Source organism: Thunnus thynnus, chromosome 2 (assembly GCF_963924715.1).
Source record: "Thunnus thynnus chromosome 2, fThuThy2.1, whole genome shotgun sequence".
NCBI lineage: Eukaryota > Metazoa > Chordata > Actinopteri > Scombriformes > Scombridae > Thunnus > Thunnus thynnus.
Window position 1 is genome coordinate 39,317,271 of NC_089518.1, and position 23,092 is coordinate 39,340,362.

The following is a 23,092-nucleotide window of genomic DNA, read 5'->3' on the forward strand; positions in this document are numbered from 1 at the left end:
GAAGATGCCAGCTAAAGCCATAACATAACCTGTATTCAGTATAACATTATATAGTACTGCAGATTGGTTGTTACAATCAGGAACAAAATATTGAAATATATATTGAAATGTAAAGAAAATAATGTGTGTTTGTATAATAAACTCAATCAGCCATAAACTGTGCAGTAAACACAATTTGAAGCTTTGTGATTGGCTGATTTCTTGAGGCAATGCAGTGTATACATATATATATATATATATATATATGTGTGTGTGTTTGTGTGTGTGTGTATATGTATATATATATGTATATGTATATGTTAAAAAAAAATCTCCTTCTCACCCCCCTCCCATGGGGGGTGGTGGTGTGTCCTCCTCAAGCTCGGGTCCTCTACCAGAGGCCTGGGAGTTTGAGGGTTCGCGCAGTATCTTAGCTGTTCCTAGGACTGCACTTTTCTGGACAGAGACCTCAGATGTTGTACCTGGAATCTGCTGGAGCCACTCTCCCAGTTTGTGGGTCACAGCCCCCAGTGCTCCATTTACCACTGGCACCACTGTTGCCTTTCAGCCCTTGGTATTTTTCGATCTTCTCGTGTTCCTTCTCCTTGATGTTGCTGTCACTTGGGATTGCTACGTCTATCACTACTGCCTTCTTCTGTTGTTTGTCAATCAACACAGTGTCTGGTTGGTTAGCCATCACCAGTTTGTCAGTCTGGATTTGGAAGTCCCACAGGATCTTGGCTTGGTCATTCTCAACCATCTTAGGAGGTTTCTTCCATTGTGACCTTGGGACTTCCTGCGAATACTCAGTGCAGATGTTCCTGTACACTATGCCAGCCACTTGGTCCATGTATGCTGTTCCTGCCTGCATCTTACACCCTGCTATTATGCACTGAACTGTCTCAGGAGCATCTTTGCACAGCCTGCACCTGGGGTCCTGTCTGGTGTGGTAGATCCCCGCCTCTATTGATCTTGTACTGAGTGCCTGTTCTTGTGCTGCCATGATTAGTGCTTCAGTGCTGTCCTTCAGTCCAGCCTTTTCCAGCCACTGGTAGGATTTCTTGATATCAGCCACTTCTATCTGTCGGTGGTACAAGCCGTGTAGGGGTTGTCCCTCCATGATGGATCCTCCTCCTCGTCTGCATCATCGGGTTTCTGCTGCCTGAGGTATTCCTGGATGTTGGTTGTTTCATCCTGGACAGTGGCTCTGACACGCACCAGTCCTCGGCCTACCTTGTTACGCTTAGTGTACAGTCTCAGGGTGCTGGACTTCGGATGAAAGCCTCCATGCATTGTGAGGAGCTTTCTTGTCTTGATGTCAGTGGCCTCTCCCTCCTCCTTTGGCCAGCTTATTATACCAGCGGGGTATCTGATGACTGGCAGGGCGTACGTGTTGATGGCTCGTATCCTGTTCTTCCCATTCAGCCGACTTTTCAGGACCTGCCTTACTCTGTGTAGGTATTTGGCTGTGGCTGCCTTCCTTGTGACCTCCTCAAGGTTCCCATTTGCTTGTGGGATCCCAAGGTATTTGTAGCTGTCCTGAACATCTGCAATGCTGCCCTCTGGTAGTTCAACCTGTCCATTCTGATCATCTTCCCTCTCTTCGATACCATCCGACCACACTTATCTAGTCTGAATGACATTCCAATGTCGTTGCTGTAGATCCTGGTGATGTGGATCAGTGAGTCGATGTCTCGCTCATTCCTGGCATACAGCTTCATGTCATCCATGTACAGGAGGTGACTGATAGTTGTTCCACTTCGGAACCAGTACCCGTAGCCACTCTTTCAGATGATCTGGCTGAGGGGGTTCAGGGCTATACAGAACAGCAGCAGGGATAGTATAGATAGTGCATCACCTTGGTATATGCCACACTTGATGGTAACTTGTGCAATTGTCATTTTCCACATCTTGACGAAGGCTCTTAGTGTCCTGTTAATGTTGTACATTTCCAAGCATTCCAGTATCCATGTGTGTGGCATTGAGTCATAGGCTTTCTTGTAGTCAATCCAGTATTCAATCTCATGTATTGGGCCATGTGCTTATTCATCGTAGCCGCTATGATACCTGACAGGAGCTTCCATGTTGTACAGGCGGGTTATTGGCCGGTAGTTGGATGGGATTGTGCCCTTCTGGGGGTCCTTCATGATCTGGACTGTTCGTCCCATTCCGGGTGGGTCCCATCCATCAGCAGTTGGTTCATTTGTGTTGCCAGGCGTTCATGGAGTTCAATTAGTTTCTTTAGCCAGTAGGTGTGGATCATGTCCAGGTCCGGTACTGTCCAGCTCTTCATACCTGACACTCGTTCTTGGATGTCTGCCATTGTAATGGTTACTGGATCTTGTTCTGGGAGATTGCTGTGGTCCACTAGCCACTGAGCATTGGTGTTATGTGATGCCCACTTCTCAATCTCCCAGTATTGTTCAGTCTCAGCCCTGGGAGGATCTGTTCTCATGTTATTACCTTACCACTGAGAGTACACTTTGGATTGTTCGGTAGAGAACATCCTATTTATTCTCCTGGCTTCTGCTTCTCCTGTGTATCTCTTCAGGCGGGTAGCCAGAGCTGTGAGCGTTTGCTTGGCAGTCTCCAGTGCCTCAGGTATATGGCAACTACTATCACAACTAGAGATTGATGAGGTACAATGAACATGCTATGGCAAGGGGGAGCTAGGACGACAGATCAGAGGGCAGATATCATCATCCTCCCCACACTCCAAGATTGGGTACCAAGCCCTTAACACAAGTCGTACTCACCTAAGAATAGAATAATAATAGTTTTGAAATGGGATATAAAAATGGGATATAAATGTTGAAATGAAATATTGACTGTACAAAGGAATTATGGACTGTGCTGTGGACAAAGAAATGAAGTGTATGAAATATATGAAGGTGACAAAAACAACAATTAATCATAAATAATTAATAAATCATTAAAGTATGTAACACACTGTAAATTCTAACAAGTTAAGTTTACTTAAAAAAACTAGGAAACTGATTACCTTGGGAAAAGTAAGTAAACAAACTTAACTGTGTCTAGTTATGTGAAATAATTATGTGTTTAAGCTGTACTTAATTTATCTCATTATAATCAAATTCAATCAAGCTGTTACAACTCTAAAACTATGAGTCACATTAACTTAATATATTCTGCAAAAACAAGTGGGCATTGCTTGAAATTTCTAATGCACTACACTTAATGTATCTTAGTGCAGTCAACTTCAATAAAGTTGACAAGAATTCAATAAGGATAAGTCACTTGAGCTTAATATACTGTTCCAAAGTAAATACAATGCACTTAATATACCTTAGTTTATCTGACTTAAAAATAAACTTACAAAATGTGATGATGAAAAGCATAATTTATTTTTTTTTAGAGTATTGAGACATATTTGTGAAAAGTAAACATTACATGTTAACATTGCTTACTTGATACTCTTCATACAAGAAGACCACTGAATGAAAACTGAACATGCTGTTCATTCTGAATCTTGTTAACGCACTTCAGGTTCATTTAGTTTCAGTTCAGAAAGAAACCACCGAGGGTCAAGAGTGTGGCTGAACGATATGGAGGAAAGAAAGAAAGAAAAATAACTGAAATGAAATTAAAATAAAAAAATAAATACATATTTTATATATATATATATATATATATATATATACACACACACACACACACACACACACACACACACACACACACACACATATATATACACATATATATATATAACACCATCTTCATCCCATTTACACAGAGACACATACACACTCACATGCACACAAACACACAGACAGTTGAGGAAGACTATTTTTTAAGAAAGATGATTTTATATTTAAAAATATACTCAGCCACAAATTCTTGGAAATATAAAATTAAATGAGTTCACATTTTACAATCACAGGCTATGAAACACCTTTTCTTAACACAGATAGTGGCATTTGGATTCATGTTGCAACGGAAAGCAGCAATTTTAAATGGAATGAAGCCCACTGATGGCAGACAACAGTAGTTGAATCACCACATCCGCCCACAACATATATTATTGATATATATATATATATATATATATATGTACATAGTGACAGTGAGGAAAACTTGGTCGGTCAGTCTCAAAGCTTCTAAAATCTACATTTTTGATTGAAATACCATCAGTTACATAAAATAACACAAATAACATAACAGCTCTGATAACTACACAATGCAAAGACAATGATTCAAAAAACACGCAAGTACGTGGTTTCAGTGATAACAGCGTCCATAGCAACCATCATAGCAACGATAGAAAACCTGCAAGAATCTCCATAATAAGCGACAAACTAAATATCATATACATTCACTTCATATAGGTTATGTCATGACTTTAGCTGGCATCTCCACCATAGTAATGGTCGCTGAGGATCATGGGTAGGCTAATGTAGCCGCCTCTGCAACCGTCAAAAACTAACAAAAAAAAACTTGATTCCTCAGAATCGAAGGTGAAATAATTAAAACAGATGGCCATAACCTTTCATATTGTTTAGTTATCAAAGAGACCTTTGTGTTGTGTGTTGAGAAATGTTAAAGATGTTAAAATCGACAGTAAGGAAAATACTCAAATGCAGCGCGTCATCTACGGTAACGTCTTGGTAATATTAGAATAAAGAAATAAAAACAAGGATAAAAAAACATGTGGCATGAAACCTACTTACAATTCAAATACATTAGTTTGAAAGTTGTGCTGACTGTCATGAAAAAAGTGGATAAATTGTGTCCATGTACAGATAGATTAGATTTTGTGACTATTTCACAAATTGCCATGAGACTGGGTTGACTCACCAGTTATATTCGACAGTGGCATTGGAGTTCATTTAATGTCACATCACTTTTCAGTTACATTTTTTTTCATTGATTTCTAGTTGGAGAATTTTACAGTTGGAAATTGGTTAAATCTATGTAAATCAAGCAATACAGTGAACAACCAGTCACTCTTACAATATCTGTTCTGGAAACTCTCGTACATTAGTTTGATACAGTAACTAAACAGTGTTTGTGTCCAAAACTGTTTGCAAAGCCGTAGAACATCTAGCCCTTCATCTGCTGTCTGTTTAATCATAAGTGTTTAATTAATGCCGGATTTATTGCTGTTGAGGTTTGGAAGATGTGCACATTGGCTTCTCTGCGACCTACGGTTACCCATAATACCCTTCTCTGTGTAGGTTCATGGAGACTTTTACGTGTATCTTTAGAGAACCATAAATCCACCATTAGATTGAAGCTGTACAGATTAATCTTTTTTCTAATAAATCTGAAGGTGACTAGATGATGCTTGTCACAGGTCCCGCAATTAATTATATAGCACAGTATTGTTTTTTCTGGTCTGTTAATATAGAAGAAGCATTTAAAGGTCCAGTGTGTAATATGTGTGGTATTTAGCGGCCTCTAATGGTGAGGTTCTACATTGAAGCACTCCACCACTCACCCCTCCCCTCCCTAAGACTTTGGAGAGATTCCAGAAGCTACGGTGCCCTTCAAGGACAAGAAGCTATATGCTGAAGATGTCATCGTCCACGACAACTTCGAGCATTTCTAACAAGTCAAGCGATGAGGTGAAGATGTATTTAATTATTTAGTCTATAATACTATAGGTTATAGCTCACAAGTAAGATAGCAATTATGAGTGTTTTATTGTTTTGGTAATACAAGCTAACATTAGCAATGTCATGCTAAACAAAACTTACATTATTTTATTCTAACGTTAGGCAATATTGATAGCGATATAGTGTTGGCAGGATAATGTTACATATTTTATTATCCGTTTGCAGAGTCAAGTACTGGAGGTTAGAGGAGGAGGAAGAGGGCGAGAAAGAGGGCGAGTTAGCGGTTCTGCTGCAGGCAGGGCCAGGCGAGGGAGGAGAGCAAACACAGGCACCGCGGAAGCAGGGAAAGAGGCTGGAAACCCTCCGAAGGGACCGAAGCGACTGAGGTTTGTGACGTTATTTATACAATTATTTTATCATATTCCTACCCGTTCTGCACGATATTAAAAATGCCAATACAACACAAAGTTGTATTTACATAGCAGCTCTATGCTTTACATTACTGTAGTCTGTATAGTTTAATGTATTATCAGTGTAATGTGAGTCAGTAGCCCCTTTTACACAGCCCGTTCAAGGCGGGAATACTGCACCTGTGATCAGCCTCACTGTTCTGTTTAGCCCGTATTCAGACCAAATCAGGCGGCACAGCGTACATGCAGGGTTGAGGTTGTGTGTGGGTGTGTTTGTGCTTAAGAAGCACCGCTGTGAAACAATCAGAAAATAACGTTTATCGATCTGGTTCACCAGCTTCCTCACTAACGTTACTAGCTCTCCCTCTCTTCATTCACCCTCTAGCTCACTTGACCACAGCTGCTCTCTCTCTATTTCTCTCGTCTTTTTAAAATGAGTCGGGAAGCCGACAGAAAATTCTAACTTTACTTTTAACATTATCAAACAAAGATAAATGTCCTCCCCTTGGATCCTCTTTACGGCTATAATGCGGGTTCTCTGTATAAAAGAGGCTACTGAAAACATCAGCAACACTACTGAATGATGATATAAATACTATATAGGAACAGTATCATGCAGCAATATTTTGACTTTTTTTAAAAATCATGTTATTGTTGTAGACATGTTTGGGAACACTGGACAGCCTACAATCCATATTCTGCACTACCATTACCATATTTCCAACATATCATGAAACTTATAACCTATAAAGCCTTATCTGTGTTTTTCCTGTATTTTATTTTTTCAGAAACTTCTTGAAGAGATGACCTTGGAGGAGCACAGGCAGCCCACCAGTGAACTGCTTCAGAGGCAGCCAGGGTATTTTTGATGCCTTGATGATGCATCAGTGCAGGCATGGTGTCCCACCGTTTGCTGGAGTGCCAGGGGTACCATGGTGTATTTGTAGTAACTGTACAGACATGCCTACGGACCGGGAGAGGAAATGCTGTGGCCAGGACCTTGCAGATTGTTTAATAATAATACCGCACTTCTCCCAGTACTGTCTTGAACATGGTTTTTATGCATTCAAAGGTGGTACTGGGAGGACATTATGGTATTTGGCCAAACCAGGAAGCCTGGGGATGACAACCGGGAGTACCGTTATGCTGCCTATAGATATTTCATCTATTGACAGCATGGCTCTTTAGGCCAGGAAAACCGACTTGTCATCCCCAGTTGCTGTGTTTGGAGGATCAGGGACAAGTTCCCTGGTCCTCCAAAGGCATCACACTGGTTTCACACCTGGCCTCTGAGTTTCCCTCCAGGTCCTCTGGAACGTCCACACAGTATCTCAGGTACTTGCACACCTGCCTGTTCATCATCAAGGCATCAAATCATCTCAAATTTATATGTTAGATTTCTGATATTTTGTTTATTTTATACTTGTTCTATACGTTTTCTATATTTATATATTTTCTGGATAATTATTAAACTTTTTGTTTATATATTCACATTTGTTCAACTTAAATGTGCAAGTTTACCAAATGAAAGATATTCCTCAGATGTGCTGTGATAATTGCAATGATAAACATATTAATATATACTTATACAATGACAGTATTTCCCTGCAGTATATGCAGTATATTATCATTACCACTTCCACCATTAATTGATATTGTCATTATTTATATTTAGTGAAGTTGGAATACCACTGATCCTCAGAACAGGGCACTGTAGTACATGTTATAGATTCATTTTCATTGCCACTTCAGGTTATGGTAACTGTAATTCACTAGATTGAACCACAAAATAAAAGTATTTAAAAAAAACACTAAGAATAATGACATTTGTAATAAAAATATATTTTATTTAACAGAAACATTTTTGGACATCCTTTTCAATCTGGACAATAAAAGGATAACGAACATGCAGCTTTTACTGTTCAAACAAACATTTTGACAGCTTATTCTGTGTTCTTCAGAGTTGACTGATAAAGAATCATTAGTCTGTTTGAACACTAAAAGCAGTGTGATTAAACTTATCTGATCACCTTCCAGCAGTCAAATTGCTGCACATATAATAGTTGACAAGGGTCAGATCAAAACCACACCAAAGGTATTCAATTTACTGCTCTTGAGAAGATGCTCTCATGGCAGGAACAACACCCATGATTCACTGGCACTGCTGTTCCTCATCTGCTCCAGGAGCTGTGTGTAGAGCAGCAGCTGCATGGAAAAAGGCTTCTGTGGAAGACATTACCATTACACATTGAGTTAATTTACTATTACTATAACTACAGTTGTATATGTGAAAACAGTGCTATTTAACCAAGAGTAGGACTTACAGGGTAAGTTAATATGCTACATAGGCAAACAAATGTGTATCACTTACCTAGACCTCTCCTGACTTGGTCTGCAATACTTCTGATATGGCGGGTGTGAATGTCACAGACATGGTGAATAATGCCAACCCATAGTGCCTGAGAAAAATGAAACAACACAAATGAATGAATGAACTTACCATTATAAATCATCTATCTATCTATCTATCTATCTAATGTACTCACCAGAAACTGTTCAAACTTATTCCATGCAGATTTTCATCCCAACAACAGACTAGATCAGATAATTTAATTGATTAACACACTTTCAGCCAGAGATGAGTAGCTATTCGGTGAAATTAACTTTTGTTGTCTTTGGTTGTAATGAAAACCAACGTACTCCCAGCCATCAATGGCACATGGCGAAACACCCCTGACCTTTTACATAGTCACTTTAGGATGAAGATAAAGGCAATACCATGCATCAATGCTATAGGACCTCTCTCATAGCTGAGAAACAACAGCAACATCAAGAAAATAAGTGCTTTATGACACAGTCACAAACCCTTGTAATACATTATGTTACGTCCTAAGATGCTGGGAGCCTTGGCTGGCCTGGATAAACACACCAAAATAAATAACAGAAAGATTCTACTTCTCACTGATAAATGTAAAATTAAAACTCTGGTAGCAATTACATGTTTTTCAACATTGAAATGGGGAAAACGTTACTAACTTTGCCCCCCGATGTGTACATGTGCTCCTAAATGACAAATTAGGAGCAAACAATGAAATCATGGAGCACTGTGAAAAATATAAATATAAATTCACAGGATGTATAACTCGGTGATGAGCAGACTTCTCCTCAGTTTATCTTTCACACTAACTCATTACTCTGACTTACTGTCTTTAGCACATCACCAGCGCTAAAGTTATCAGTCAATGTGTTGTCTTACTGCCACAGAAAATGAATAAATCTTTGGGTTATTAGCATGACGTTGCCTCCGTGTTGTATCTTATCAGACCACCAGCTCCGTGAGAGGCACAAACTGAGGCTAAAGTGTGCTAATATTTAACGTTACATGGCAGCGTTTCTTTTCAGGGAAACTAATGTACTGCTAATAAACATTGTACATCATCTAGGTTTTGAACCATTACCAGCGGGGCAAAATAAATATACATTACACTCTTACCTGTCCAGCAGTAAACAGGAAACTTCAGTGTCAGTCTGCAAAGATTTCTCTCATCAGGGATTTCTATCTGGGTTTATCCTCGTTTTATGCCATTGCTTGTCCCGATTTCGTTTAGCTTCTTCGTGTTTTTGTTTCTTTGATGACGACAAGTCACGCTCCTGTGATTTTCTAAATAAGTATGATCCTCCATCTATCAGATTTTGGTTTCAAAAACTTCTCACAATACAAAATGTTTGGTCCGCTCTTCCTCTTCGTTTTAAAATCGGTGCATTTCCGGTAGTCGCCAACTGAATCTAAAACGCGTAAGGCCCTCACTGGAGCCAGTGTTAGGTTTGTCCGTTTTGCACTACTGTAGAAACATGGTGATGCAACATGGCAGCCACCGTGTAGATATAAAGGGCTTATTTCTAAGGTAACGAAAACACAACAATTATTATTTTCAGCTGATTAGACACTAATTAAGATATACTTATAAATATATCTATTCAATTTTTACCAAGTCTATTCTTTTAGATGTTACTAAATACTACACACTAGACCTTTAATACATTGTAATCTGGATGAAAATATCCCCAAGACCAGAGGACATAACTAATCACTGCATATCTGAACCCATTAGAAAATGGATGTGAATAAAATAAAGAATTAATTTATATATTTCTGTATCTTTGCAGTCAGAGATAATGTGCCATCCAGGGAGCGCAGAAGCAGTGTTGGATTTCTGCCGCCTCCAAGTGAGTCAGACTGAACTGTTATAAATTGTTTTGGTGTTTATTAAAATTGAATTAATTGTTTCATAGGTGAAGGACAAAAATGAAAGATTTAAGAAACTGAATCCCATAGTTAATAGCCTGATAGAAAATATTACTAAAATAATAACATTTAAATCCCTTTTAATTTCAGTGTCTGAGCTGAGGGTTGTTCTGCTGGGGAACAGCTGGTCTGAGAGGAGTTCAGTGGGGAATTTCATACTGGGAACGACTGTGTTCAACACTGAGGAAGAACCAGACTGCTGTCAGAAAGCCAGTGGACAGATTCAGGAGAAAAAAATAAGTGTCATCAACACCCCAGATCTGCTGAATCCTGACATCTCCCAACACAAACTGTCAGAATATGTAGAAAACTGTGTGAGACTCTCTGATCCTGGCCCTCATGTGTTCCTGCTGGTTCTACAGTCTGAAGACTTCACTGAGAAACACAAGAAGAGGCTACAATCAATCCTTGAACGCCTCAGTGATCAATCATTTGATCATTCACTGGTATTGATATCAACATCAACACCAGGAGAGGAGAGTTCAGGTTTCGTGGAGAAATATATGAAACATCCACAGTTAGGAGACTTGATCAGAAAATGTAGATCCAAGTTGTTTTGGCAGAAGAACCTTGAACGTTCAGAGCTGTTAAGGATCATGGACCAAATTGTGGAGGAAAACGATGGAGATCATGTGAGCTGTGACGTATTTAAAGAAGCAACACCTGTTTTACCAAGTGGTCATGGAAGCCTGAAACAAGGGGAAGCATCTGGGGTCAACTGGGATCCTGATAGAGGTTTTGGTGGGTTCAGGGACATTTTTTACTGTGATGAATACAAATAATCTGTGATTAAGTTTGAACAATAAGTTAAGAATTATTTTGGTTTACATTTATTTTTTTACGGGGCTGAAATATCTTACTAAACTTACTAATTATTATCATATGCAGGAGCCTCCTCATGGCTTCATCACACTGCCTCTCTGATCTCCAACAACTCTTTTGTGTCTTTGTAGTCTCCATGTGATGAATTATACACGTGGATAACAGTGCACACTTTCACACAGACTCTCCTCAAAGACATTCTTAGTGTTGTACTCACAAAACACAAAAGGTGACAGAAGTTGTTTGAATGGAACCAAAGAGAGTTTTAGAGAGAGTTTAATCCTAGTTTACTTTCACTCCTCCTGACAGCTGACTGATCACTGCATAAAGCAGCTGTGTTGTTAGAAATGTTCTGTTTGCTTGCAGTCCTAAATAATATAATGCATCTCCTGCTACTTTCATGACATAAAAATATAATACGCATAATCAATAACATATTTCACTTTTAGGCTAGTTGTTACTATGTATGAGAGATTAAACTGGTTAAATAAGCAGCTTAAGAATCTAAGTACTTGATGGTATTTTATTTATGGACATTTGCTTTTTAAACATGTTTCCTCTTAGATTTCTGTCAGGAGTTATAGGTTCATGTTAGTTTGTCTGGAAGCTGATGAATATCAGTGATATTTTACAGATAATATTCTGTTTACTGTGTTAACTGTTAACTGTGATGAGATTCATGATTCATTCAGTGTCTGGTTGGTAAAGGTAAAACCCATGCAGCTCATTGGTTTTAATTAGCACCTTTTGAGTGTCTTTATCACCAGCTTTGCACATAATGCCCCCACACCATCATGGAACCAGGCCAATGTTATACAGAAAGAGTACTGAAAAATACCCTCATTCATTGGTGTAGTGGTTTCACTTTTGGCGTAACTATACAGCATATTTCCAAGACTGTGATGTTGGAGGCTACACGTTTCCATCTCAAACCCCATCAAGATGTTTTGATGGCCAGAGATTTTATGAGCTGTATTATTTACTGGTGGGGCTATGATTTTATAGTAAGTATATGAATAAACAAGGCTAGGCATGAATGTGGCATGGACACGTAGCATTTGAAAGTCAATTTCAAGTATCATATGCCCAAATATTCCACAGCAACAATAACAATCGCAGTTTTTTCTTTAAGTTAAAACTTCTTAATAATATTCAGAACTTTGATGGTGAACTGAAGGAAGGCAGATGCTAAAATAGACAGTCAACTTGGAAAACTGACTAAATGATTATAAACAGAATAACAGAAACTACATCTAGAGAAAAAAGGAGCACAGTCAGGTAACACAGGAAATGCCTGAAAAAGTTGCATCCTAAGTGACAGAATATTCCAGACAGGAATCCTGCTCCTACCAGCTCTGAATCAAGCTTGTTGGGTTTGAGTTTTTGGGGATGTGTTATCAGGGTACCAGGGTTCCTCCTCAGCACCGAAGGAGTGAGCAGCACCAGAGGAGCTACTGTACCTGTCGTCTCCCTGCTGTTATAACTTTCTCTGCCTCCACTTTATTGTTTTCATTCTATTCCATTTTATCGTGAAAGAATGCATTTTCATCACAGACCTCTGGACAACTGCAGTCACTGAAATATTATGATGCTCTAGATATATCAGCATATTAAATTAAGTCAGTGCAGCAAAGGCACAGACAGTCAAACACACCTGTACATTTGATAAAATATCAAAGGTAGTGACTTTATATCAAGTAGGTTTCTGTATATTGTAAAAGAACAGCTACTAGTCACATTATATGCATTTATGTATCCACACATGCATACGTCAATAAGAACATATGAACATACAGTATAAAGACCTATTTATATATATATATATATACGTCCATCTATAATTGATGACTTTGGGTCATTGGTTCAACAGGATCTCCTGGACAGATTTATTGGCACAAGAATTACATCACAGTGATATACGTGTGTTTTCAAGTGACTTAACACCACAGTGATGGTGACTTGTTTACTTCCACCTGCAACTTGTGTTCTAGATCTAGATCTCAGATTTGTCTGTAAGGCTGTTTTGTCATCATGGTTAAGTACCTGCTGTGTTCTAGTGGCTGAATTTGACTCACCTGTTGTCACCAACTCTGAACTGTGATAATGTGTTTTTTCTCCTTGTTGTTTTACAGTCTCTGCACTGAGGATTGTGCTGGTGGGGAAAAGTGAAGACAAAAAGACAAAACTTAGTAACTTCATCACTGAAGATCAAGATTTTAATTTCCAAAAACAAACAGAATTCAAACATTGTGTGGCCACCTGTGGAGAGTGGAGAGGAAAATCATTGACTATAGTAAAAACTCCAGACATCTTCAGTCAGTCTGAGCAGACAGCGAGAGGAGATGTGATGAGGTGCATAAATCTTTCCCCCCCTGGACCAAATGTTCTGCTGCTGTTAGTGAAGCCTTCTCAGTTTAATGAAAAGGACAAACAAAGACTGAAGTTCATCCTGAGTTTGTTTGGTCAAGATGCTTTTAAACACTCCATGGTCATCATCACACACAAGGAGAATGCAACAGGTTTCAATGTGAATCAGCTCATTAAAGACTGCGGAGGAAGACATTACAACATGTTTGAAGATGACCACAGACAGTTAATGGAGGAGATTGAGAACATCGTTCATGAAAACAAAGGAAACTTCCTCACCTTCACTGAAGAAACCATTAAACCAGTTTTAAACCTGGTTCTGTGTGGGAGGAGAGGAGCAGGGAAGACTTCAGCAGTCAAGGCCATTTTAGGTCAGACAGAGCTTCATTCAGTCTCCAACTCATCAGAGTGTGTTAAACATCAGGGAGAGGTGTGTGGACGTCGGGTTTCCCTGGTGGAGCTGCCTGCCTTGTATGGAAAACCTCAGGAGGCAGTGATGGAGGAATCATTCAGGTGTATCTCCCTCTGTGATCCTGAGGGCGTCCATGCCTTCATCCTGGTCCTACCTGTGGATCCCCTCACTGATGAAGACAAGGGAGAGTTAAAGACCATCCAGAACACATTCAGCTCTCCAGTCAATGACTTCACCATGATTCTGTTCACTGTGGAGACAGATCCTACAGCTCCAGCTGTTGATGACTTTGTAAGAAAGAACAGAGACATCCAGGAGCTCATTCAGAGCTGTGGAGGAAGATATGTTGTTCTCAACATCAAGGACAAGCAGCAGATCTCTGAGATGTTGGATACTGTGGAGAAGATGAGACCCAACAAGGATAAACCATGTTGCTATACAACTCATATGTTTGCACATGCTCAGATGGATAAAGTCATACAACAAGAGAAACACATCAACATGCAACAAGCTGAACTTGAGAGGCTGAAAAACAAGAACAAGATCACTTGTAAGTAATTTAAATTGAATCATTTTTTTCTGTGTCCTGTATTACAGTCTTGAGTTTACAGCACTGAACTGTAGCAACTGTGAACATTTAAAGTAACTCCAGTTGTTTTGATGTTGCAGGTGATGATGAGAATCAGAGCTCAGAGAGTCTCAGGATTGTGCTGATAGGGAAGACTGGCTGTGGAAAGAGCACTTCAGGAAACACCATTCTGGGAAGAAAAGAGTTTAAAGCTGAAATAAGCCAAATGTCAGTCACCAAACGTTGTGAGAAAGCACAGAGTGAAGTAGACGGTCGTCCTGTCGTTGTGGTCGACACTCCTGGTCTGTTTGACTCCACTTTGTCCCATGAAGAGGTTAATGAGGAGATGTTGAAATGCATCAGTCTTCTGGCTCCAGGACCACATGTCTTCCTGTTGGTGTTACAGATTGGCAGATTCACACAAAAAGAGAAGGAGACATTAAAACTCATCAAGAAAGTCTTTGGGAATAATTCAGAAAAATTCATCATCATTCTTTTAACTGGAGGAGACAAACTAAAGCGTGACAACCAGTCCATTGAAGAATACATTGAGAAGAAATGTGATGATTCCTTTAAGAAGCTGATTGATGACTGTGGAGGAAGATACCATGTGTTTAATAACTATGATGAAGAAAACCGCACACAAGTCAGTGAACTGATAAACAAGATTGACTCCATGGTGAAGAAAAATAGAGCAGACTGCTTCACCAATGAGATGCTGCAAGAGGCCGAGGCAGCAATAAAGAAGGAAGTGGAGAAGATCCTGAAGGAGAAGGAAGAAGAGATGAAGAGAGAGAGGGAGGAGTTTGAAAGAATACATGAAGAAGAAATGAAAGAAATGAAAAGTCGAATAGAAAAACAGAGAACAGAAATTGAACAGGAGAGAAAACAGAGAGACAAACAACTTCAGGAGAAGGAGGAAAAGATTCAGAAAGAGCGTGAAGAGAGAGAAAAAGAACAGGAAAAGAGAGAAGAAGAAGACAAGAAGAGGAAAAGACAGGAAGACATTCAAAGACAGGAGTGGGAACAAAAACATAAAGATCTGGAGAAAAAAATAAAGTTAGAGTTAGAAGAAAAAGAAAAAATTAATAAAGAGCTGATGCAGAGCAGAGCAGAGATGAGAAAACAACGAGAGGCCTGGGAGAAGAAACAACAAGAAATGTGGGAGAAACGATATCGAGAAGATGAAGAGAGACGAAAGAAAGAGCAGAGAAGATTAAAAAAACAACAAAAAGAATATGAGGAAGAAAGAGAAGAATATGAAAAGAAAAGAAAAGAAGAAGATCAAATCAGAGGAGAACAGCAGAGAGCAGAAATTGAACAGGAGAGAAAACTGAGAGAGAAACAACTTCAGGAGAAGGAGGAAAAGATTCAGAAAGAACGTGAAGAGAGAAAGAAAGAACAAGAAAAGAGAGAAGAAGAAGACAAGAAGAGGAAAAACCAGGAAGAAATTCAAAGACAGGAGTGGGAACAAAAACTTGAAGCTTTGGAGAAAAAGATCAAATTAGAATCAGAGGAAAAAGAAAACCTTGATAAAAAGCTGATGCAGAGCAGAGAAGAGATGAGAGAGGAACGAGAGGCCTGGGAGAAAAAACAACAAGAAATGTGGGAGAAACGATATCGAGAAGAAGAAGAGAGACGACAGGAAGAACAGAGAAGATTAAAAAAGCTCCAAGAAGAATATGAGGAAGAAAGAGAAGAATATGAACAGAAAAGAAAAGAAGAAGATCGAATCAGAAGAGAACAAGAGGAGAAAGAGAGAAAAGAATTAGAGGAGAAATATGAGAAAAAACTGGAGAATGTAACAAAGAAGCATGAAGATGAAGCCAGAAAGAAAACTGAAGAGTTCAATGAACTCAAAGAGAAACAGATGAAGGAACTTACAGCTCAGATACAAGAATATGAGAAACAACTGAAAGACAAATATGAGCAGTATGACCTGTTAAAGGCACTAAAAGCCGACACTGAAAAACAAATGAGAGAAAAACATCAAGGTGAAATCTATAACATATTTAAATGTTTGACCAAAAAGAGTGAAAACCTGAAGAAAATCAATGTCTTACTGAACAAACAAGAACAGGAAATAAAGAAAGTGAAAAATGAGAGTGAAAAGGAAAATCTGCAGAAAATACATGAAAAAGAAGTAAATTACTTGATAGAAGAACTTCTGAAGGAAGACGACACATCAGCCTGTTGCATTTCATGAGTCGACTGGTTTCATGTAAACGTCACAACAGCAGAGAAGTTTCAGCTGTTTCCTTTTTCTATAATCATTCAGTTTCAATAACTTAAAGGTTTGTAATATTTAGTGTTGGACTACACTGTAATGAACCACGACCACAGAAATGACTTCTGATTATATATCAGCTCCTGTCAGCAGTTTCTCTGTTGTTCTAAATCAGCAGCTTATAGCAACGTATTGGAAGTACTCAAGGTACATTAAACAGGTTTTTAATAATTAAAAAACTTGTTGACTGTATATATTTTGTTATTAATTGTTTAATGTGTAACATTCAGGCTCTTCTGTTTCAGTGTGTAAATATTGGTCTAATCAGCAGTAGATGGTAGAGATTTGGTTTGTTTGAGTATTTTAAGATAAGATGGAACAATGAGCTGCAGTTTCAGACTAAACCTTTTCAATCTGCAGACGATCTTTATACTGTGTTGTTTTTTTTCCGTTTGTGCTGGTTTGTTGGAAATTATGTTATTTTTGTTTTCATTTGAATATGAAGAACATGATGTTTGTATATCAGTGAAATTAAATGTTTACATGTTATTAAAACTTTTTTTTCTCTGCAGCATCTAATTCATTAATATCACAGTAAATATTAAACAAGCATGAATATCATTTAAACTGCCCATCAGATAAATGAACACTTTGTTGTTTATTTTTTACATGTAAGAACAGATGTTTTATAACTGAATACATTGATTTAAGACATAATTCATATTAATCTCAGATCAACTTGTCTGTATTTGGTCTTTGGTGTCTTTGTTAATTATTGCAGAAAGATGAATAAAGTTTTAGCATCTGCAACACATTATATTGTTCAGTTAAAACAGGGAACTTTATGTAAAGAAAACACTTAAAACACACATTTGTGGTGTGAACCTCAGGTGGAAATGTCATTCCTACAATAAAGGTTCAGCTCAGGACTAAATGACTGATGCTGGCCAGCCACAGTTGGTCTGAATCATTTTATATCAACTGACATTTTCACACAGACCAGATAAATAATGTCTTTGAGTAAATATCATAAATGTCTTTGAGTCAGTGATACTGAGGTTTACTGCTGTCCACTGATCTGCTGATGCAGTTTTCCTGAGTTTTTATATAGTTTGTTCTCACAGTTAATATATATATATATATATATATATATATATACAGTACAGACCAAAAGTTTGGACACACCTTCTCATTCGATGAGTTTCCTTTCTTTTCATGACTACTGACATTGTAGATTCACACTGAAGGCATCAAAACTATGAATTAACACATGTGGAAATATGTACTTAACAAAAAAGTGTAAAACAACTGACAATACGCCTTATATTCTAGTTTCTTCAAAGTAGCCACCTTTTGCTCTGATTACTGCTTTGCACACACTCTGCATTCTCTTGATGAGCTTCAAGAGGTAGTCACCTGAAATGGTTTTCACTTCACAGGTGTGCCCTGTCAGGTTTAATAAGTGGGATTTCTTGCCTTATAAATGGGGTTGGGACCATCAGTTGTGTTGTGCAGAAGTCAGGTGGATACACAGCTGATAGTCCTACTGAATAGACTGTTAGAATTTGTATTATGGCAAGAAAAAAGCAGCTAAGTAAAAAAAAACGAGTGGCCATCATTACTTTAAGAACTGAAGGTCAGTCCGAAAAATTGGGAAAACTTTGAAAGTGTCCCTAAGTGCAGTCGCAAAAACCATCAAGCGCTACAAAGAAACTGGCTCACATGAGGACCGCCCCAGGAAAGGAAGACCAAGAGTCACCTCTGCTGCGGAGGATAAGTTCATCCGAGTCACCAGCCTCAGACATCGCAGGTTAACAGCAGCTCAGATTAGAGACCAGGTCAATGCCACACAGAGTTCTAGCAGCAGACACATCTCTAGAACAACTGTTAAGAGGAGACTGTGTGAATCAGGCCTTCATGGTAGAATAGCTGCTAGGAAACCACTGCTAAGGACAGGCAACAAGCAGAAGAGACTTGTTTGGGCTAAAGAACACAAGGAATGGACATTAAACCAGTGGAAATCTGTGCTTTGGTCTGATGAGTCCAAATTTGAGATCTTTGGTTCCAACCACCGTGTCTTTGTGCGACGCAGAAAAGGTGAACGGATGGACTCTACATGCCTGGTTCCCACCGTGAAGCATGGAGGAGGAGGTGTGATGGTGTGGGGGTGCTTTGCTGGTGACACTGTTGGGGATTTATTCCAAATTGAAGGCATACTGAACCAGCATGGCTACCACAGCATCTTGCAGCGGCATGCTATTCCATCCGGTTTGCGTTTAGTTGGACCATCTTTTATTTTTCAACAGGACAATGACCCCAAACACACCTCCAGGCTTTGTAAGGGCTATTTGACCAAGAAGGAGAGTGATGGGGTGCTGCGCCAGATGACCTGGCCTCCACAGTCACCGGACCTGAACCCAATCGAGATGGTTTGGGGTGAGCTGGACCGCAGAGTGAAGGCAAAAGGGCCAACAAGTGCTAAGCATCTCTGGGAACTCCTTCAAGACTGTTGGAAGACCATTTTTGGTGACTACCTCTTGAAGCTCATCAAGAGAATGCCAAGAGTGTGCGAAGCAGTAATCAAAGCAAAAGGTGGCTACTTTGAAGAAACTAGAATATAAGACATATTTTCATTTGTTTCACACTTTTTTGTTAAGTATATAATTCCACATGTGTTAATTCATAGTTTTGATGCCTTCAGTGTGAATCTACAATTTTCATAGTCATGAAAATAAAGAAAACTCTTTGAATGAGAAGGTGTGTCCAAACTTTTGCTCTGTACTGTATATATATGTATATATATATATATATATATATATATATATATATATATTCAAAGACTGTAAAGGATGAGTTCACAATGTTTCCAGTGTGTTAAAACAACAGTCAGGTGTCCATATGAACAGTGAAAGAGGTTTTCCTCGCTGTAATCATTGCTCCTGTTCATACTGGATATTAAAAGATCCCCTTCAAAGAACTGAATCTCCCTGATGACCCGACTCTGCTCACCAGGCTCCTTCAGGTGGAGGACGAGGAGTCTGTCCAGAGACGAGATTTTAAGGAACCCCAACTAACCGTAATTTTAACATTATGAAAAGCATTTCCTCTCTCAGTTCAGAGCACAGAGTTGTTGTGTCGTGTTGGTGCCTGTATTAATATATATTTACATATATAAAAAAAATCTCCTTCTCACCCCCGTCCCATGGGGGGGGGGGGGGGGGGGGGGGGGGGTCGGTCAAGCTCGGGTCCTCTACCAGAGGTCTGGGAGTTTGAGGGTTCTGCACAGTATCTTAGCTGTTCCTAGGACTGTGCTCTTCTGGACAGAGACCTCAGATGTACCTGGAATCTGCTGGAACCACTCTCCCAGTTTGTGGGTCACAGCCACCAGTGCTCCAGTTACCACTGGCACCATTGTTGCCTTCACTCCCCACATCTTTTCCATTACCAGTTTGTCAGTCTGGATCTGGAAGTCCCACAGGATCTTGGCTTGGTCATTCTCAACCACCTTAGGAGGTGTCTTCCATTGTGACCTTGGGACTTCCAGCCCATACTCAGTGCAGATGTTCCTGTACACTATGTCAGCCTCTTGGTTATGGCGTTCCATGTACGCCGTTCCTGCCTGCATCTTACACCCTGCTATTATGTGCTGAACTGTCTCAGGAGCATCTTTGCACAGGCTGCGCCTGGGGTCCTGTCTGGTGTGGTAGATCCCCGCCTCTATTGATCTTGTGCTAAGTGCCTGTTCTTGTGCTGCCATGATCAGTGCCTCTGTGCTGTCCTTCAGTCCAGCCTTTTCCAGCCACTGGTAGGATTTCTTGATATCAGCCACTTCTTCTATCTGTCGGTGATACATGCCGTGTAGGGGCTTGTCCCTCCATGATGGTACCTCCTCCTCCTCTGCATCATTGGGTTTCTGCTGCCTGAGGTATTCACTTAGCAGTTCATATTTGGGGGCCATCTTCCTGATGTATTCCTGGATCTTGGTTGTTTTGTCCTGGACAGTGGCTCTGACGCTCACCAGTCCCCAGCTTCCCTTGGGAGGATCTGTTCTCATGTTATTACCTTGCCACTGGTTGGGATGGTTCAGTGGAGAACATCCTATTTATCCTCTTGGCTTCTGTTTCTCCTGTGTATCTCTTCAGGTGGGTAGCCAGAGCTATGAGCCTTTGCTTGGCAGTCTTCAGTGCCTCAGGTATAGTATAGACAGTTTGTTGTACTTCCTGGGTATCCCTTTCATCCCCACACCCTTCTGTAGCTCTGAGAATTGACTAACTTCTCTCCGTGTTGCCTTGATCTTGGCTTCCAGCCTCCCTCTTGAGGCCAAGATCACATGTGATATGTCCGAAAACCACATGTGCCCTTGAATACATCATGTGATATGTCTGAAAACCACATGTGCCCCTGAAGTTTCACATGTGAAATGTCCGAAAACCACATGTGCCCTTGAATAAATCACGTGTGAAACGTCCGAAAACCACGTGCTTTTGAATACATCACATGTGATATGTCCAAAAACCACATGTGAGTTATCACATGTGAAACAGCACTTCACATGTGATAACTCACGTGTTTTTTTCGTAAGGGCCCTTACGAAAAAAATACATGTGAAATTCAGTCTTTCGCATGTGAACTGAGACATGTCACATGTGATGTTGTGATTTCACATGTGAACTTAAAATTCACATTTGGAAATCACGTGTATCTTAAAATTCACATGTGAAAAAAGACAACATGTTTTTAGCTTTACATGTGATTGCAAACTTTACATGTGAAAAAGATAATGTCATGTGTGAAGTGAAACATTTCACATGATGTTGTGGTTTCACACGCGAACCTAAGTTTCACATTTGGAAATCACATGTGTATCTTAAATTCACATGTGAAAAAAAAGTTTTTAGTTGTATATGTGAATGCAAACTTAACATGTGAAAGGGATAAAGTCATGTGTGAAATTAAACATTCACATGTGATGTTGTGATTTCACAAGTGATAAAAGACATGTTTTGAATGCAAACTTTTAAATGTGAAAATCAACATTTCCTATGTGAACTGACACATCTCACAGATTGATTTCACATGTAAACTCAAGAGCTTTTCCTTCCATATAAACTGAGACATTTCACATGTGACATGATTTGGCATGTTGTAAAAGACATGTTTCAAATTTTGATTTTTGGATTGGAAAGGTGCTCTTTGTAAAATGTTCTCTTCCTGGACATTTTGTTAACGCCATCTAAGTGTATTGAGTGTATTAATAAAAGTATTGAGCCACGGAGCTCGCGCTTCCCGCCCATACACTCTGGGTTCCCTATGCTGCCTTCGGGACCTCACAGAAATATTACAATTATCGAGTGTAATACATAAATGATCATAAACGTGAACAACAACGGTCTCAAAAACGCATATATTACTATAATATGTGAGATGTCACATTTATAGGCTGTAAATAACCCATGTCTGTTTCTGATGTTCACTAAGGAGCAATAGGGTAGGTTTATTTTTGTAATACCGTTTATATATTCCGTAGTTTATTATTTGATCAATTACATGTCTGACCTATTTTTTCATTGCATTCATTCATTTCATTTAATCCGTATTAAGTTAGTAAAATCTGCACCAAAAATTACTTTACATGTCTATTATCCCCTTTAAGTGAACGTGAGACAAGCTTTTGATGAAGATGAATCTTGGATGGTGCACTTGAATGCATTGTCATCTTTGACAGTTGGAAGCAGATTAGCGTTCCAGACGGAGACAGAGAAATGGATCGGGATGCGGTGATTTATCGGTTCGACGACGACCAAATTAGTATATTTGAAGAAAAATGTGTATCAAATAAGAAAATGCTGAATGACCCTGACATGATCGAGCTGGTGGAGCACAGCTCCGCCGGTAAGCCGACAAGGGGAAGATGGCGAAAATACCCAGCAACGGTAGGTTACTGGCAGTGAGTGGTGAGTAACGTTAACTGTTCATTTAAAACTAGCTTAACGCTAACGTTACTTTGATGCCATACCAGCTAGCTAGTTAGATGCTAATAGTTGTAACGTTAAATCGTATGCTTTTATAAGTACATAAATTAGTTGGGGTTTTTTATTAGCCACGTTTAATTACTTGTTCGGTGAAATCATTCGTTACATAGCTTCATTTATGAATTTAGCACGGAGTAACGTTAACGAACAACGGTGTCGACGTAACTTAACGTTAAGTAACTTAACGCTACTCCGTGATTCCCACAACGTTATCATTAACATACAGATTCTAAGTACCATTGAAGAACCTCAGAAGGAAAATCAAAAGGGATTTTTTAACTTAATCTACCTTTTATCCAGCAGTAGAAATTATTTCTTCCACTTCAGTATACTGTCTCTCTCTCTCTCGCTCTCTCTCTCTCCTCTTTCTTTTGAGTATATAAATATAAT

At 39.3% G+C, this 23,092-nt stretch overlaps 1 protein-coding gene across 7 annotated transcripts in view; it reads left to right on the forward strand.

The window, feature by feature from the left end:
• LOC137170665 (GTPase IMAP family member 8-like) overlaps positions 1 to 17,562 on the forward strand; it is a 29,043-nt gene extending 11,481 nt beyond the window's left edge. For 4 of the 7 annotated variants that reach the window (XM_067574195.1, XM_067574209.1, XM_067574188.1 and 1 more), the window contains exons 5-8: positions 10,136 to 10,195; positions 10,365 to 11,015; positions 13,229 to 14,425; positions 14,545 to 17,561. In XM_067574195.1, the coding sequence (XP_067430296.1) occupies positions 10,136 to 10,195; positions 10,365 to 11,015; positions 13,229 to 14,425; positions 14,545 to 16,649 (4,013 nt within the window). In that variant the 3' untranslated portion in view covers positions 16,650 to 17,561. Of the gene's footprint in view, positions 1 to 7,149; positions 7,304 to 10,135; positions 10,196 to 10,364; positions 11,016 to 13,228; positions 14,426 to 14,544 lie in introns of those variants that run through there. The other 3 variants (XM_067574215.1, XM_067574223.1, XM_067574230.1) reach the window with 3 other exon arrangements.
• The last annotated feature ends 5,530 nt before the right edge of the window (positions 17,563 to 23,092 follow it).